This window comes from Pseudorasbora parva, chromosome 15 (genome assembly GCF_024679245.1).
Source record: "Pseudorasbora parva isolate DD20220531a chromosome 15, ASM2467924v1, whole genome shotgun sequence".
NCBI classification, from domain to species: Eukaryota; Metazoa; Chordata; class Actinopteri; order Cypriniformes; family Gobionidae; genus Pseudorasbora; species Pseudorasbora parva.
The window spans coordinates 38,080,803-38,100,168 of NC_090186.1; the positions used below are offsets into that span (position 1 = coordinate 38,080,803).

Here is a 19,366-nt window from a genome sequence, read left to right on the forward strand (position 1 = left end):
GTATCTTACATGTTTTGCTGCTGAATGAACTGATTGTACTAAACTGAAAGAAGATCATACTGTTGTGTTTCAGTGTTTAAACCAAATGTTTTTATGACATATTACAATCTTGTGTTTGAAACAATGATTATGTGGACTGAAAATCTGTGCAACTGAATGAAAGCATTACATCAGGTTTTGAAAGAATGACTAGCTGTGTTACAAGTGTGATCAGTTTGGATTTTTGTACTAAGAGTTTTGAAAATGCATACCACTTGTGAAAATAGTAGCAAAGTGAATAAAAAAACCTCACAAATAGCAAATAGCAAAATTCTCTGTCTTTCTATCTGTTTGATTGTGTCTCTCTGTCTCTCTATCGCTATATCGCTCTCTTGCTCGCTCTCTCGCTCACTCACTCGCACGCTCGATCCCTCACTCACTCACTCACTCACTCACTCACTCACTCACTCACTCACTCACTCACTCACTCACTCACTCACTCACTCACTCACTCACTCACTCACTCACTCACTCACTCACTCACTCACTCACTCACTCACTCACTCACTCACTCACTTCAATTCAATTCAATTGTGCTTTATTGGCATGACATATATGGGTACATATTGCCAAAGCATTTCACAAAGCAAAACAGATATATACATCAAACATATTTACATTTATATTTATATATACACATAATATACAATACATATATTATTAATCAGGATGTGTTCATTCAGTACATCTCAATTTCTGGCATTTATAGATATGCTGTGCTATCTAAGTGGTAGCAGGTCCTTCACCGAGTAAGACCTTCAGTTTTTGGGGATGGTGTAGTGACTGGAAGTCAGGGATAATGCGTTGTATTTGCCCATACAGTGAGTCTCTTAGGGTGGCGTATTTATCACAGTGGAGGAGGAAGTGTGCCTCTGTCTCCACTGCTCCTGATCTACACTCTCTACAGATACGCTCTTCTGTGGGCAGCCATGTCTTCTTATGCCGCCCTCTTTTTTTATGGCCAGCGTGTGGTCACTCAGCCTGTACTTGGTTAATAACGCTCTGTGTGTTGTGTTTCTGACTGAGATGAGATAGTTAGCCAGACTGTACTCTCTGTTTAGTCCCAGATAACATTGGAGACGGCTTTGCTCTTTGGTTTGATGTTTCCAATGCTGCATATATGCCTCTCTCTCGTTTTTCTTTATTTCTTTGATTTCTGCCGATTTTACAGGAGCAGTGGTATACGCTTTGTTCATCAGTTCTGACACCATTACACAAAGATTACTTCTCTGGGTTTGTAGGGCTTTAAAATGAAGATCATCCTTAGAGCTTGAGTGTAGGTGGATCCAGAACTTCAAGGATCTTTTTCTAATGGTTAGATTAAGGGGCAGTCGGCCTAGCTCCGCCCTGCATGCGTTGTTCGGTGTGTTTCTGTGGACGTGAAGGATGTTTCGACAGAACTCTACATGTAGGCCTTCTACAGGGTGTTTGTCCCAGACCTTATGGCTGAAGTTACTCGCTGGGCCCCAGACCTCACTTCCGTGCAGTGCAATGGGCAGGATGACGATGAGTGAGGTACACTCACACACACACACACTCACACACTCACATACTCACACACTCACACACTCACTCACTCACTCACTCACTCACTCACTCACTCACACACTCACACACTCACTCACACACTCACTCACTCACTCACTCACTCACTCACTCACTCACTCACTCACTCACTCACTCACTCACTCACTCACTCACTCACTCACTCACTCACTCACTCACTCACTCACTCACTCACTCACTCACTCACTCACTCACTCACTCACTGGCTTAATGCTTTTGTGAACAAAAAGTGCTGTTGGATAATTTCCATTGGTTGCTTATCATGTACATTTTACCCAAGTGTGACGGATTGGATTAATCTTGCAATCGCCATTTCTTAACAAAGGTATGAATCCCATTTTGATTCTACATGTTGTCATAAAACATAAACAGTAGATTGATTAAACACTAAGACCTTTCAAAAGATAATTTGCTATCATTATTCCTATTTTTAGAGAGTAGTTTATACAGTAAATTTAACATTTTTAATAAATTCTTAAATAAATCTGCCATGATTTATTTAAGATATCTATGGTCTTATTTGAGTGAACTGATCCAGCTAATTTTCAGCCTCAACCTGTTCATATTCCTCTAGTAAGTTGTTGAAAAGTTTAGTACAAAGACAATTTTCATGAGGCCTCAATGACTGAAGGACACAAGAGATATAATGAGGTCATAAAATTTTTATGCACCAAAATATGAGACATTTGTTAAAACTCTACATTTCCTTGGCTCAGCCGATAACACGAAAGAGAAAAGGACAGGGAGAAGAGAATATATAAGCAGAATTAGTAACAACATTTGCATTCTGGACCTCAGCCAACACCATGACCATCTATAACAAGTAATCATCTACACTTAATAGGCAAATGTTTTAAAGAGCGTCTCCATCGCATGGTTCGGCATGACTGTATATTAATATTGATGAGCCGTTGTGTAACCTCATTACGGTCTGTATAGAAATGTTAAAATACGCTCGTTGTGAACCACAGGGGAAACAGCATGCAAAAGTTTGGGAGGTAGGAAGCATCTCCTCACACGACGAAGAGCACAACATGATGCCCTCCAGTGTGGGATGAGCAGCAACCTGACTGACCTCATCAAACAAGCTATCGTGGTAGAAAATGTAGAAAATGTGAAAATGTGTTTTCCAATTTAGAGCTGAAAATGCACTAGCTCTGTTCAAGCCTCTGGCTTGTTTATCAGTCACGTAGTATGTCTCTGTTTGTGACTTTATTTGATTCCTCCTGTGCACAATATAAGGTTCAACAATTGGGAAAGTTGGGCAGTGTGTGTGTAAGATTTGCACTATGAAATTGACTTTAATCTAAAATGTACTGTTGTTCTGTTATACAAGTGCGTAAGGAAAGTATTCAGACATTTTTCGCTATTTGTTATATTGCAATGCAGCCATTTGTTCTCATTAATGAACACAGCACCCCATATTGACAGAAAAACATAAATGTTGACATTTTTGCAGATTTATTAAAAAAGAACAACTGAAATATCACATTCAGATCATTTTCTCCGTATTTAGTAGAAGCACCCTTTTGATCTAACACAGCCATGAGTCTTAATACTTGCCGTACCCGCTGTACTTGCATATTGAATTTACTTTGACAGCAGCAAAATCGTAATTTCTACAGCGCCCCACTTAGCGGCCATTATGCGCCATCGATGCGTACTTCAAGTTTGCAAGTTTGCGAGCTACGTGCAGACAACTTTACCTGGCAGTCAAAGTGGCATTACGTCATGAAAGTATAGACTCAGAGGAAGACCGTGGGGGTTTAGGGTGCCATTTGGGATCCAGCATTCATATGCACTTTTAGTCTTGTGGGCTTACAATGTCTGCCGCGTATGCGAGGGTGTCCCATTCATCATTTTAGGTTTCAGAAGAGTGCTCGCGAGCTACGCAGAGGACAGTAAAAGCACCATTACATCACATAAGTGCGGACTCAGAGGAAGACTGTGAGGGTTTCGTGTGCCATTTGGAATCCAGCCTAAAACCTCACAGTCTTCCTCTGAGTCCAACACTCAAATGCAACCCAACCTATCAAACATTTGTAGACACGGCGTGATGCCAAATTTGGTAGACATCTGCCAACTCTAATGGGTATTCTCTAGCTGTTGAGCATAAATCATATGTACACGTTATTGTGGTGCATTGTGGGATTGAACGCACTCGATAATGTCCATTACACTGAAAAAAATATATATATTTTCTTACTTAGCATTTTTGTCTTGTTTCTAGTCCAAACATCTAGCAATTCTGAAAACAAGAAGTATTTACTAGACAAGCAAAAGTAATTGTCTTGTTTTGAGAATTATTTTTTTTTTGGCAGATTCATTTGCTTATTTTAAGCAAAAACTCTCTTGATTTTGAGTTATTTTTTCCCAAAACAAGACAATATTTTTTACTTGTCTAGTAAAAAAATTAATGTAAGAATTTGTAGAAATTATGACTAGAAAAAAAGACAAAATTACCATAAGAAAAGCATTTTTGTTGTAGTGTAGGGATTTAGACGCCACTACTAATGGCTGTCCCCTCAAATAGTGCCCTGTTTAAGTGTACAAGGGGAGAGTTCGGACACAGCCATAGATATTACAATTACAAAATAAGAGACATTCAAATAAAACTTGAATGTGATTCAAACGTGGCACATACTTCCTAACCAACAGTTTATAAATGTTCATAGCATTGTTGCAATTCAAGCTTGCACATCTAACAACAAACAACTTTTTAAAAACAAAGTGTCGCCCATTTACCGTTTTTATATTACATTTGGTTGCACACCAATGCAGTAGAAATAATTAAGAACTCCAGAGGTGTGTTTCAGGGTTTCCGTGTTTGATTGACCAGCAGGAGCATCTGCGTCTGGTTCCACTGTCTGATCAGAGACGCTGGAGTCTGCAGGGGCTCTGAGCAGAACTGAATGACAGTGAGAGTTGAGTTCTCTTTTGTGCGGGGCAGAGAACACAGAGACCGATAACGCTTTAAAGTCAGTTGCACAGGATGTGCTGCACGGGCACCAGAGAAGTGCTGAATTGGCAGTTGCAGTGAGTGCGTAAAAAAAGAAAAAAAGAACTCTGGAAAACAAATACGTCTGTGTGTTCAAAGACGTCATGCACCTGTAGACCTTATTCAGCAGCGCCATCTTTGATTTTTAAGGGATAGATGAGGGATAGATGCACTCTTCAGTGGGTTGTACTGTTATTTAAAGTGTTGTTCTGCTGACAAAACACTGCAAAAACAAAATCTATCTCTCACAACCTCACTTCCATACCTGTCATGGTGCTGCTCTGAATAAGGTCTACTGTTTTGAGATAGTCCTGGCTGAGCCTAGGTGAGACAAGCCATGACCCACACAACTTAGTAGCTCATTATTCAGATGAGCGGTTTTAGTTCGTTATTTGATGCTATAAAAGCCGGGGTGTGATGTAATGATTGACAGCTGAGATTGACGGCTTCTTTGAGCGAGGCACTAACGGACATTTTTCGGGTACTTCGGGGGGAGATTAGAGCTTTCATTTTAATTTCTACATTTTAAAAAAGTGTTCAGGGGTGCATGATTGATTAGGCAGGAGTGCGGGCAGGACCTTGATATTGCGGCTTCATTTCGCACTCACTACTGTACACTGTAAAAAATTATTAGGAAAAAAGGTACCTGGTTGCCTTAATATTTTGAGTTTATTGAAATTAAAATTCTGAGTTAATACAATGAACATTTTTTGAAATTTGACATCCTTTATTAAAAGAGTATTAAAAGATTTTGTAAGCATATTGGGTAATTGTGTGTTTTATTTCTGATGATGCAGTGAAACATGCCAAATAGTGCTATTTTAATGATTTATCAATTTTTTTTATGTGGTTCAGATACAATAATATTTTGAGTTTCTATTTATTAAACCAATTTCCTTCATTGTATCAACTCAAATTTTTAATTTCAATAAACTCAAAATTTTAAAGGCAACCAGGTTACTTACTTTTTTAAGTTAAACCAAAAAAAACAACCAAAAATGTTTACAGTGTGTCCACTGTAAAAAAATATTGTTGGTTTAACTTAAAAAAAGTAAGTAACTTGGTTGCCTTAAAATTTTGAGTTTATTGAAATTAAAAATTTGAGTTGATACAATGAAGGAAATTGGTTTAATAAATAGAAACTAAATATAATTGTATCTGAACCACTTAAAAAAATCTGATAAATCAAAAAAATAGCACAATTTGGCATGTTTCACTGCATCATCAGAAATAAAACACACACAATTACCCAATATGCTTACAAAATCTTTAAATAATATTTGAATAAAGGTTGTCAATTCTCAAAAATGTTCATTGTATTAACTCAAAAATTTAATTGAAATGAACTCAAAATTTTAAGGCAACCAGGTAAATTATTTTTTAAATAATTGTATAGAGTGTACAGACTCGAGATCCAAGACGACAGCTCCATATTTGGACACTGGTGGCTTCACTTACTTCAGTGGAAGATATTGAATGTGAGTCGTCCGTCTTTTTACAGTCTATGGAGCTAACATACAGTATTACTTATCTAAGCAGCACCTTAAACTTGACAGCCAGTGACTGTTTCATTGTATAGAGCAGCATTGACATTTACGTAATATTTCCTTTTGTTTTCAATTGAAAAACTAAGGAAGTATTACGAGAACAAACGCAAATCAATTAACTGATATAATTGCATCTGGTTAAATAACATTTGATTTGTTTCATTAGAGTGACGAAGATAATAATCTCAAAACAAATGATCTGTGAAAGGTGCAATTCAATTGAACTAACCAAATGTAACCACTTGAATGGGCGATTTCATGCACAACTCCTTAATAACCATGACAGATAATGATCAAAGATACTGCAGTTAGAGGCTGCACTTTAAAAAAAAAACTAAAAGTAGCAATCAATACCAACAACATTTTGAGAGGGAATGATGCCTCTGTGGTGTTTGCTTGTTTGTGTGTGTTCTGGGACTTATAAAAGTCAAACAGCATCTGTATTCACCTCTTGTCACATGCTATCATAATGCTATGGGATCTTATCACAAATAAATCAATAACAACAACACACAGTCTGTTTTAAGATGTGTACTCTTTTGTGCACAATATAAAATCTTTATTGATTAGAGCTGATCTTCTCATCTACGCCTTCACACCTGATAAAAGCCTGTCTGAATGTCCCTTTAAGCGTCTAATGGTAGGGTAGACTAGGCTAATATATGCCTGGATGCCATCGCATTCTCTAACAAACAGTTGATGATGGTCTTTGCATTCACAAGGGAGCTCGTAATGACCACGGGTGATGGCAATAGAAGAGTGAGAAGCGAAAAAATAAAATCGATCCTTTTCTCTGCTGGAATCTCTAATAATCATTGAGCCCTCCTCTGGCCACTAATCAAACACCATTAGCAGTGACGTGAATAAGGCTCTTTCAGCACTAACAGCGCTTTAATGAAGATTAAATGACAAGCGCAATGTGAGGCAAACAGCCAAACGGACAAACATAACAAAGGCCTTTCTTTTCTTTCCCTCACAATGCACAAACACACATTCATAAGCATATTCGCTGGAGCGTAACCTACCTGAACGCTGGTCAGTGTGGTGTACTGGTAGGCTTTAATGACCAGGTAATTGGCTTCTATATCAATCAATCCCAGAATCATGTACTTCCACCATCTTCTTTTCAGTATCGCCAGTAGATTCTCCTCTCCTGTGGGAAAACATGAAGGTACACAGTGAATTCACTTACTGAGACTCATATTGTGTATGCGTGCAGACGATTTGCTGTGGTATTTTACACAATCAATATCGACTTATGTGGGTTGACAATATCAATATTATCAATATCAATATTATCAACAATTTCAACAATATCAATTCTTTGGAAAAACAATCAATTGGTTTGAAGTTAAGGTTGAAGGCAAATATGATCATATCAATGGGCAGAACATAATCCTCGATACACCTTTTGCCGATGGTCCTTGAATATCATTCCTATAAATCCTTGACATCAGATTTTCGGGACAGATTAGGGATAAGTAGATATGGTACCATATCATAAATCAAACATGACTCCAAAAAGAATAAACAAATAATTGGTATACGAAATTAATACTTTTATTCAGCAAGGATGTATAAATTGATCAAAAGTGACAGTTAAGACATAAATAATGTTACAAAATATTTCTATATCAAACAAATTATGTTCTTTTGAACTTTATATTTATTAAAATAAACCTGAAAAAATGCTTCAAAAATGTCCTCAAAAATATTAAGCAACATCTGTTTTCAACATTAATAAGACCTTTCTCTTGAGCAGCATTTTAGCATAGAATGATTTCTGAAGGATTGTGTGACACTGAAGATTTTTTTTTAATAACACATTTAATAACACTGCAATTTATGTACTTTTTTTTAACTCCCCCCCCATCCCCATTTTTTCCTTTTTTCCCATAACCTCACAATTTCTTACTATACGTTAGCCTATATTGCATATATAATCAGCATTGTTCTATATACATACTAGGAAAATTATATAAAGATATAAACATACTCAACACAATTTTACACACACACACGTCACATAATTAGTTTAAAAATTCATATTAATAAAAAATCTGATTTGCCATTAAAAAAATAAATGTATTTCATAGTGTTGATTTAATAAGAGTATAAGAGACTTCTTTTAAAAAGGAAGGAAAAGAAAGATCATAAACTTTTAAACCATAGTGTGTATTTGTCATTCAAAATGTATTTTAATAAACACTTTCGACAGGAAAAATGACATATGACGGTACAAAATATAAACCAAAAAAAAGATTAGTAAAAAAAAAGATTATATATATAATTTACATATAATTATACTACAGATTTTTCTATAAGCACAAAGGGATCCTGTAAATCCATACATACAAAGCAAAGTTGATCTTGAATTAAATATGTTCTATATGCTCATAACAGTAGCTAGATTGGGTAAACCCAAATAAATAAATATAGGGTGATTTGATTTCACCTTGCAACTTAGTCTGGAAACCCGTACATTCATTTCTACTGCGTCTGTTACACTTTTGTGGGAACCAATCACAGACTGGCTTATCCACCTGGCATGCTATTGGACAGATAGATGGGTCTTTGCTTGTTGATCACGCCTCTTGTGGTCTGATTGGTTGAAGGACTATCCAATTGCGTACAGAGTCATTTGAATAATGCCAGTTGATCACGCCTCTGGTGCAGTAGAAAATACAGAGCAGACTCCCCAGACCAATGTTCAATCTTAAATCGGGCTTGGTCTGGTTATAGCCAGACTAAACAGTAGCAGCACTGCAGATAATAAAGCAAGACGATGAACAAAATGCTTTGCAGACATTCTAAAGGGGGTCGCACACCGGACGCGGAGCTCGGCGGCGCGCCGCGCAATGTCTCATGTATCGCACACCGGACGCGCACATTCTAAAAGGATTTTAAAAGGCTACGTTTATTATACATTTCCCCAAAATATGTTTAGACTTTATTCAAGCTGTTGAACTCAGAATGTAAAACAAATGTGTCTTGTAGCAAAGGGTGAAATCAGTATACCTTAACGATAATATACTTTTAATATAAAGCCTTGAAAATGGCGCTCTGTGGCGCGGCAGGATTTAGAAAAACTTCCTGAGTCGCCGCGGACAGGCGCCGAATGCCGCCACCGGTGTGCGTACACTCATTGAAAACAATGTGTTCAAATTTTAAAGACGTAGTGCGCCGCCGAGCGCTGCAGAGCTCCGCGTCCGGTGTGCGACCCCCTTAACTCAGTTTCCCCATTATGCGTATTATTTCATACTGAAGTGGAAAGGTGATCACACTTTCTCTTGCAGGCATTAGCCACGATACTTGTCAGTTGTTCTGATTTTCTAAATTAACAATAGTAAAGACAATCTCTGCAGGGAGAAATCTTCTCTACATATTCCAGAAACTTTTAATGGACAGTCTGACAATAATAGTTTGGGTAGAAACCATTTTCTTTTCCATTTTTTCCCCAAAGTTTAAGCACTTCCTGTTAAATCACTAGTGTTTTATTGTATGACCTTAAAAGTTAATTGATTTGTTAGGCCTTTTCAACATTTCAAAGCTCTCTCCTCTAGGCAGTTAAAAAAAGGCAGAAAATAAAAGATAATTACTCTAATCTAATTAAACACAAAACAAATGTTTTGTTCATGTAGCTTCCACAATCTAAAATGTAATTAGGAAATGAATGTTAGGAGCAACTGGTAAAGTCAAGAAAAAATCTGCAGACCAAGAAAGAAAGATTTCAGAACAAGCGGCTCGTAGACCAGCAGGAATATAAAGCACACCGTATGTCGTCGTTCTCTTGCAACTGTATTCTGTGACTATAAAAACTAAAGTAATGTATGTTAAGAAACAATGAAGAAATGGTTAAAGAATTCAATGATTTAAGCATGGGGATAAATCCATTTTCCATTGAGAGAAAATGGGTATATTCCATTGATGGCTACAATGATCATTGCTTTAAAAACACGTTGTAAAAATATACATCCGAGTGCTTACACATATACACATGGGAGCATTTGAAAGCAGGCGTCTATCAGCGGACCAGTCCAGGTTAGTGACATCACTAACCCTAAAACTGACATAAACCCTGTCCCGGGGAACATCCAACAAAGGCCATGTTGAGAAGAGGAAAAGTTGTTGTAGTAGAAGAGCACATTTGAGAGTCTGCTCAAGCGGTCGCATCAGTCTTTTCACATTTATTGCAATACAGTACGTAACACAAAGGCAATAGCATGGCATATAAGCAGGATGACAACATAACCGTAATTAAACTAAACTATACATATAGCATATATTCTCTGGCTCTGAAGGCATCTTACAACATTTCCCACACCAGTCGATTTATAGATTATCATGACACTGATGATATGATATGCTAATCAACGACTTAAAGACAGTAATTTGTCAACTAACCATTCAAAAACGTCCTGTTTCATTCTACTTGTTCACTACAAGTTCTACTATATCATTGTCTGCCTCCGGTTTGAACATAAAATGCTGAACAGTTTTGGACATTTTGCAGTGCGTGTCTGCGTGAGTTAATCAGAGCTGCGAGATCGAGCTCTTGAAGCTCCGTCCTCTTCCTGAAAGGGAACAGGAGCAGCAGCTCATTTGCATTTAAAGGGACACACACAAAAACAGTGTGTTTTGCTCAAAAAGTTAAAATTTTTACATGCTATAAAATTTGTATCTGTGGGGTACTTTGAGCTAAAACTTCATATACACACTCAAAAGACACACTCAACAGAGACTTATTTTACATTAAAAAATAAAAAGGGTCATTTTAGCACCCCTTTAAGCACAAATCCTAGATCAAAACCATCCATTATCTACTTTCAGAAACAAATTCAGGACTTAGGAACATTACTGATATTACTGATAACCAAAGTCAAAATCAGTAGATCTCAAAGAATTTGCACATGCAAGATGATCTATTATAATTCTGATTTATCCTCTGATTTACACAAAGTTACTATAATAAGAATGATAATAATGAATAAAGTTCTGAGTAAAGTATTTTTCAATCTATTAAATTACATTTCCTGAGCTCTTAATGCATTATAATTCACTGTGTGTTCATTACACTGTATGTTTCAATACCGGCTGTCAATCTTTAGTCATTATTTCCTATTCAATTTATAATATAAAACAGCATTAATGGAATTAACAACTGGCAATTAAGATGTTAAGTGTGACTGTTAAATGGTTTCAAAGAATAAAACAACTGAAAAAGACATGGCATTCACAATGACAGTCAAATCCTACAGATTGCATTTAAGGAGAAGACAATGGTAAATCGAACATTTGACTATAAATTATAGTAACTGGAGATCATAATAACATTTGCAAATGCCTTTTACTGAGATCAAATTTAATGGTCCAGAGATAAGTACTTTAAAGGGAGAGTTCACCCTAATATGAAAATGATCTAATGTCGTAATATGCCCTTCTTTATTTTATGGACTACAAAAGGAGATTTTTTTTTTTAAATAGTTCGCTCGTGCTCATCCATATAATGGCAGGGAATAGCGGCCAGCTTAAAAAAGATGCAAAAGTATCACAGAATGATTCCATGTGACACGTGTCATATATCTCAAGTGTTCTGAGGGTATATGATATGAAATTTAATGTATTATTTAATGAAAATCCTGACCTTGAGTGCTTCTCATTTCTTATTTGTGCATCCTTGTTTCCTTGCCTCGCATTTTAGCTCCACACCCTTAGCACGCAAAGGAAGGATACACCTGTGTATCCTTGCTCAAGACTCCTCAGGAAGCTTCCTCACTCCTTACGATGCAATTAGAGAATTGAGATGGCCTTCAAGATGGCTGAATTCGATTGGTTTCTGGGTCACAGGAAAAAGAAGCAAGGACACAAGGAAGCATCCATTTGAGTATTGAGAAGCACTCCAATGTGTAACTGGTCCTAATCGACCCGAGTGGGATTTGAATCGAGGACTCCGGCATAAGAGGCAGGCGCTTTAACGTAGACGTTAAAGACTGCAACGGCTAGCGTTAGTTGCTAGTGCATCTCTTGAGATCAGGAGAGTGAGGTTTACATGGACAGCTCTTACTGGCTGACATTACACTTGGTCATTGTGCACGGCTATAGACATGCACGCTCGTGTGACTCTGTTAGCACCGCAGTTCACTCCATCTCGCCCAGAAAAAGCACACAAGTGGTGAGAAATCAAGAAGAACAAAAACATGACACAAATTACAATGGCTAGAATTCAATAACTCCGGACCAGTACTCTTTTGACAGTCAGAATGACAGCTGACAGATGTCAAGGCACTAAAGGCACACCATTTGGATTAAAATATCCAAAACCACTAGAACCGTGTGAATATATTTTGTTGACTTACATTAGTACTTACATTATTCAAAATGTTTCTAAGAATGTTTAACTCCAGAGAAATAAGCAGAATTTAACGAGGACAAAATTCAACAGGACCATGTCTGTTTTAATATTGTGTTTTATTAGGTGAGCAACTATTTGGATACATTCATTAAAAGAAAACAGTCATTGTTATAAAGCTCAACACAGTTAGTCTTATTTCCTTTTTTTGAAATCTCGTTTTCATGATTTACCGTGAGTCCCATGTTTTACCATGGCCATTATTGCTCTAGGTTACTGCAGTGTGCAACAAGTAGCTGCCGAGCGAACGCACAGAGTAGCATTACATCATAACTTTCAATACGCTTAAATAATGTATCTAAAATGATAAAACAGCACTGCATACGCATGGAAGCGCTCGTCTGCGGCATAATAAAAGCTCCGCCTTTGTTTTGAATACGCAACCTCTAGCAGCGAAAAATTGCAGTAACAGCACTAACAGAGTCACACAAACGAGCACGTCTGACCAGACCAATGACCAAGGATTTTTATTATATAATACATTAAAGGGATAGTTAACCCAAAAATTTAACTTTGATGTTTATCTGCTTACCCCCAGGGCATTCAAGATATAGGTGTGTTTGCTCCTTCAGTAGAACACAAATGAAGTTTTTAACTCCAACCGTTGGTCATATAATGCATGTCAATGGGGTGTTTTTCTATGAGAGTCACTATTAGTAAAAAACACATACATACGAATCCATATTAATACCTCTGGCTCGTGGCAACACATTGATGTCTTAAGACACAAAACAATCGGTTTCTGCGAGAAACCTTACAGTATTTGTTTTTTTTTTTTACCTTATATCAGACAAATCTCTTTCAGTATTCCCAACGCCATTACTTCTGCCGGGGAAGGTCAAAATGACGGCGCGATCATCTATTAGTGTACATAGATGCCTCGATCGATCCACTCAGGCACTAATGAGGATTATATATATTATATATCTAACTATGATCGCGCTGGGTTTTGACCTTCTCCGGCGTAAGTAATGCCATTGGGAATACTGGATGAGATTTGTTTAATATGAGGTAAAAAATACCACATACTGTTCGGAATCTCGCAGAAACTGATCATTTCGTGGCTTAAGACATCAATGTGCCTCCAAGAGCCACAGGATTTAATATGGATTCGTATGTGTAGGTGTTTGGCATTAGAACATGGCATTAGAACAACACCACTGGTAGAGTCATACTCATTACTCAGTTTATTTTCATTTTAGGGTAAACTACTGTATTTCTTTAAATCCATTTTATCTGACAGCAACAACAGAACATAAGTACTGGAAACATGAGCAGCAGATTAGATCTTTCAGTGGATATACAGACACATTGTGACAGATACAATGTCATTATTATTATAAAATATTTGTATTATATGTAGTATATAAGCTCATATTTTATTTATTTAAGTATATGATGCAATCACACTTAAAACCTTTTTTATTAAAAAGAAAGATTCTGTCTCGCTGATCAGGGCTCAGTTTGGACAAAGCCTCTTAAAATAAGAAAACCCTTCTAAAACTGATCTAAATTTAAGTTATTATTCCCTCTGAAATAGATCTCATTTGTGCTTGTCCTCATTGAACACTATGTTAAGCATCACATTTTGTGTTCGACAGAGGAAAAAAAGAGGTTTGGAACGACATGGGTAAGTAAAAATGGAGTGATCTGAGTGAACTAACAGTCTGTCCCTCTCAGCTTTATAAGGATATATGCACCGAACCGTTCTCCGTGAGGCCTCCATCGTTTCGCCTTTAAATCATATTATCTATTCCCACCTCCCATTTGTGAGAATGTTAATGGGGTGTGTGTGCCATTATATTGACTTTAACAGGATGACCACAGGCAGCAGCTGTGATAGAGATGTCATCACAGAGCTTGTTAAAGGGACTGACTGGGGAGAGCGTGCTGGGTCAAACAAGGAAGAGAAAATTACTCTTACAGACAGGTCATTCTGAGAGATCATATAATAATCCTGTTCCCAGAGAGCACTGTGTTAGCAGAGTTTCTAAAGATGGATCTCTCGACAGACCACTCTTTCCCACACTGGCAGCACAGGGCCCACATGTCCTCAAAGTTGCGAAAGAGAACAGCTTGTGGTGGGTCTCAGATTTGTAAAAAAGTCATTAAACCTTATAATCAAAAAGCCATGTTTGTGAAAAAAGAAATATACACTTTACAAAAGTTTTGAAACTTTCTATGCATCAGACAATCCTTTAAATATATATTTTTTTAAATCACAAAAAATATTATGCAGCATAACTGTGTAAAGCATTGATAATAATAAGAAATGTTTCTTGAGCAGCAAAACAGCATATTAGAATTATTTCTAAAGGATTATATGACACTGAAGACTGGAGAAATGATGCAGAAAATTCAACTTCGCGTCACAGGAATAAATTACATTTTAAAATATATTGAAATAGTAAAAGATACTATTTATTTTGAAAAAGTTACTTTTTTAGTGCATTTTTTCATAACTTCCTTTTAGGCATATCCAGGCATCTGTTAGGATTAGGGTGTGGGGTTAAAAACAATGTCCTCAAGTGTGTGGTGTGTGTGGTGCTGGTATACCCTATAGGGACTAAATGTCCTCACAAGAAGAGTAATATCTTTTTTTGGTCCCCATGAGGAAAAGGGATGCTTTTTGAAAATGAAAGATGTGAAGAGTGCAGAAAGTTTTCTGTGGGGGTTGTGTTTAGGAAAATGGGTATGTAAAGGGATAGAATATATAGCTTTTACAGTATAAAAACCATTATGCCTATAGAGTCCTCACAACGATATCGTAACTAGTGTGTGTGCACGCGCGTGTGCGTATGTGTGTGTGTGTGTGTGTAGTTTGCGTTTATATCCACCGATCGTGCAGGCCAAGTAATACAAAAATAATATTCCAATCAATCACAGGTGGATGAGAAATAAATGATTGCGTTTGTTTGACAGAGATGTTTACGAGCCCTGTGGTCGAGCGAATCATTCCAGTTGCTGATTTCAAAACAATCCCTCCCTCATGTGAACTGTCAGGGGAGCTGAAGCTCATTAAATATGCAAATCTTATCCAATCCTAGCTGTGGGCGTTTACTTCCAAGTCTCCAGTGCAGCACGCCCAACATAACCAAGCGTTCAGGAGAGAGCCTCAAAACCAGTGTAGAAAATAGCTATTACTTATTAGTTGTGATGTTTTTGAGTGTAAAAACCACATGAAGGCCATTAGTTGACCTCAGACAACAGTATAAAAAATAAAAAATAATTAATAATTAAATCACATGGAATTATATTGCGCTAAATAACCAGAAACGGGACTTTGCCTTTTCAAGAATAAATACATAAAAATATAAGACGAATAATGCATAAATAATTAATCAAGGCAAAGACTTCATATACAGGAAGATGGTGCACTCTGATTACTTATGAATGGGAGTAAGTGCAATGCCCAATATGGGGAATAAGTCCTGCCTTCTTTATGAAAGAGCCAATCATTGATTAGCAAAGTCATCGCATCACTGCAGTTGTTGTAAACTCTGGTTGCTCTGGTCTAGAAACAGGCAGTGTTCTGAGTCAAGCCCATTGGCGTGTTTAGAGTGTTTAGAAACCAAATTTATGAGACAGATTTTACTGGTGATTTCAAATATGAAATTTAATCGTATGGCTTGGCAAACAGTTTTGTAGAATTTCATGTGTCTCCATTCAAAGAGATGGTGGCATGCTTCAAAGATGGCTGCCGAGTGAAATGGCTTGTCTTAAAGGGACTTTGATTAAGGTCTGTTCACACCAAGGATGACAAATTCAATGATAATGATAAAGATATTTTAAAAAATCATTATAATTATAAAAGAGTAGCAGAATGGAGTCACAACTGACTATAAAGGCAAAAAAAAAAAACGATATCATTGGAATTACTGTCAGAATTTTTTTTTCCCAACTGGTTAATGATAAAAACATTGACAGTCAATCGGAATCCACCTTGCTATAAGAGGGCAAGCATTTAAAGAAGCAGACGACAAAACTGCAGCACATGCTTAGAATAAACAGTGCTTTTTTGCGTTATAGTTAACTTTCAGTGAATCTATGGTGATCCTATGATGTAGTATAAAGCTCAAAGAAAAGAGGTAAAGGCATCTACAGTAGTCAAGACAATACAGCTGTACTCTGGAGAACATGAAGCACTTATGATAAAAGCAGCCGTTCAATCAATAAATAATGCAGAAATCCTCTGTGCAACTACATTTACTTTGGCAATTACTAAAAGCCTTATAGAACCAATATGATCACTCCTGAGACTAAAGGACCCTACCAGAGACTCATTATCTGTTATCCCATTACAAACAAAACACTAATAACTGAATCAAATGTCCATTTGCAGGTGTACAGCAGATATTGTGGACTGACTTTAAAGAACAGATTAAATGAATTCACATTTTGCACAACTTGCACACATCCTACAACTTTCAGGACAGCATGCTTTTCAATAATTCCCCTCGTGTGTTCTGCATTAAAAAAAAGTTGCACAGGACTGAAATGAGGATGAGCAAATTACATAATTTATATTTTGAGGTGATATATACTTAAAAGTCAGCATGAAACAGAACTCTCAATATTTTTCTTCCTTATTGTGATGTTACAGTTTTTTTATTGCAGGGACATCAGCTTTATATTTTCACGCCCATTAAACATGACACAGAACAAAATGAACTGTGATTGGTTGCTTTACATGTCAGTTAGATTGCCTCAGGGCGGTCCTTGACCAATGAAAGCTGTGATGGAGACCAGTCAGTCTAAAGGTCTGGTTATGTGAGACTAATCGGGAATTAATTGAATCATTGTGGTTTGCTATTGCTGCAATCTTTGATTAAAGATTACGAGGGCATATAAATAAATAAAAATAATGTGTACATGTAAATATTTCATTATAAATACTGCAATATTCAACAAAAAAAATCCATTTTGATTTCACAATGACCTTAAGATCCTCCTTAACTTTGACTTTACATAGAACTGGATGATATATATATATATATATATATATATATATATATATATATATATATATATATATATATATATATATATATATATATATATATATATATATATATATATATATATATATATATATATATATATATATATATATATATATATATATATATATATATATATATATATATATATATATATATATATTGTAACACTTTAGAATGGGAAACACATATTGACTATTAACTACGAGTTTTGCCTCAATAAAATTATATTTACTGCTTATAAGTTTACGTATTGGGTATAGGATTAAGGGATGTAGAATAAGTTAATGCAGAATAAGGCATTAATATGTGCTTTATGATTACTAATAAACAGTGTAAGCCAATATCCTGGTAATATAATAATAAACAACTAGTTAGCAGTAAGATTTAAACCCTAATAAAGTGGTACCTTTTGTTATGTTTGTCTCATTGTTTTAGATAGCAAATTAGGAAAAACATTGGGCAATCTCAGTTGTATTAAACGGTGCTATAAATAAAAAACAAGAACATTGATAGACTAATCATATTTTTTTGTTCAGATGAAGCTGGATATCCCTTCCTGAATTAAATATAAAATGTGGTTGTTTGATAACAATGAAGCATACTGTATACATGTTTTACATACTAATGTAACTAAATTGTTGTCAGTGTATATAATGTGCACTGCAGTAGTTAGCCCTTCAATATTGCTTCCATTCATCCATGCTCATGATGCATTGTGGAGTATAGTGTGTGTATACTGCACATTTCTGCAAATGTAGAATGTAGGTCATCCATGCATACATTTAGACACATGCACCCACAACGAAAATTGTTTTTTTAAAAATGTGTCAAACTGACAAAATTGAACCTGATTTATGACCACATATTAATTTAAACATCAAACGATTTTTCAACAAACAAATTGTGAAAACCTGAGCAGAAATGGATTTAAAATGAAAATTAGCCCATGATTAACTCACCCATAAGCCATCCAAGGTGTATGACATTCTTTTCTCTGATGAACACACGATTCCAAGCTTTATATTTGCAAGTAGACTAAGTTTGAAGCATAAAAAAGCACATCAATCATAACGTACTCCGCATGGCTCCGGGGGTTAATAAAAGCCTTCTGAAGTGAAAAGATGTGGTTTTTTAAGAAAAAATTAAATTTTTAAAACTTTATAAAATAAAATATCTAGCCACCAGCAGACCGCTTATGCTACGTCCGAAGTCAATGTCAGGCCAGTTACGCTTTTTCCGTAAGTTGAATACGGAAGCCGGTCTGGCAGAAACTATTTATTTAACTTTATACAGCTTTAAATATGGATATTTCTCTTACAAATTTCCATCGATTCGCTTCCCCTGGAGCCATGTGGAGTATGTTTATGATGGATGGATGCACTTTTTTGAGCTTCAAACTCAATGGACCCCATCACTGGCATTATAAAGCTCGGAAGCGTCAGGGTATTTATTGATTTAACTAAGATCATAAGATCATGTTCATCAGAAAGATGAATGTTATACACCTGGATGGATTGAGGGTGAGGAAATCATGGGGTAATTTTGAGTTTAAAGGGAACTACTTTAAAGGGTTAGTTCACCCAAAAATGAAATTGATGTCATTAATGACTCACCCTAATGTCGTTCCACACCCGTAAGACCTCCGTTCATCATCAGACACAGTTTAAGATATTTTAGATTTTAGTCCCAGAGCATATGCAGTCAATGCCCACTTTACTGTCCATGTCCAGAAAGGGAATAAAAACATCATCAGAGTAGTCCATATGTGACGTCAGTTAGTTAATTAGAATCTCTTGAACCATCC

At 36.3% G+C, this 19,366-nt stretch overlaps 1 protein-coding gene across 1 annotated transcript in view; it reads right to left on the reverse strand.

Moving 5' to 3' along the window:
• slc35f1 (solute carrier family 35 member F1) overlaps window positions 1–19,366 on the reverse strand; it is a 126,665-nt gene that overhangs the window by 42,439 nt on the left and 64,860 nt on the right. The window contains 1 exon segment of the mRNA XM_067417973.1: window positions 7,176–7,303. Within this exon segment, the coding sequence (XP_067274074.1) occupies window positions 7,176–7,303 (128 nt within the window).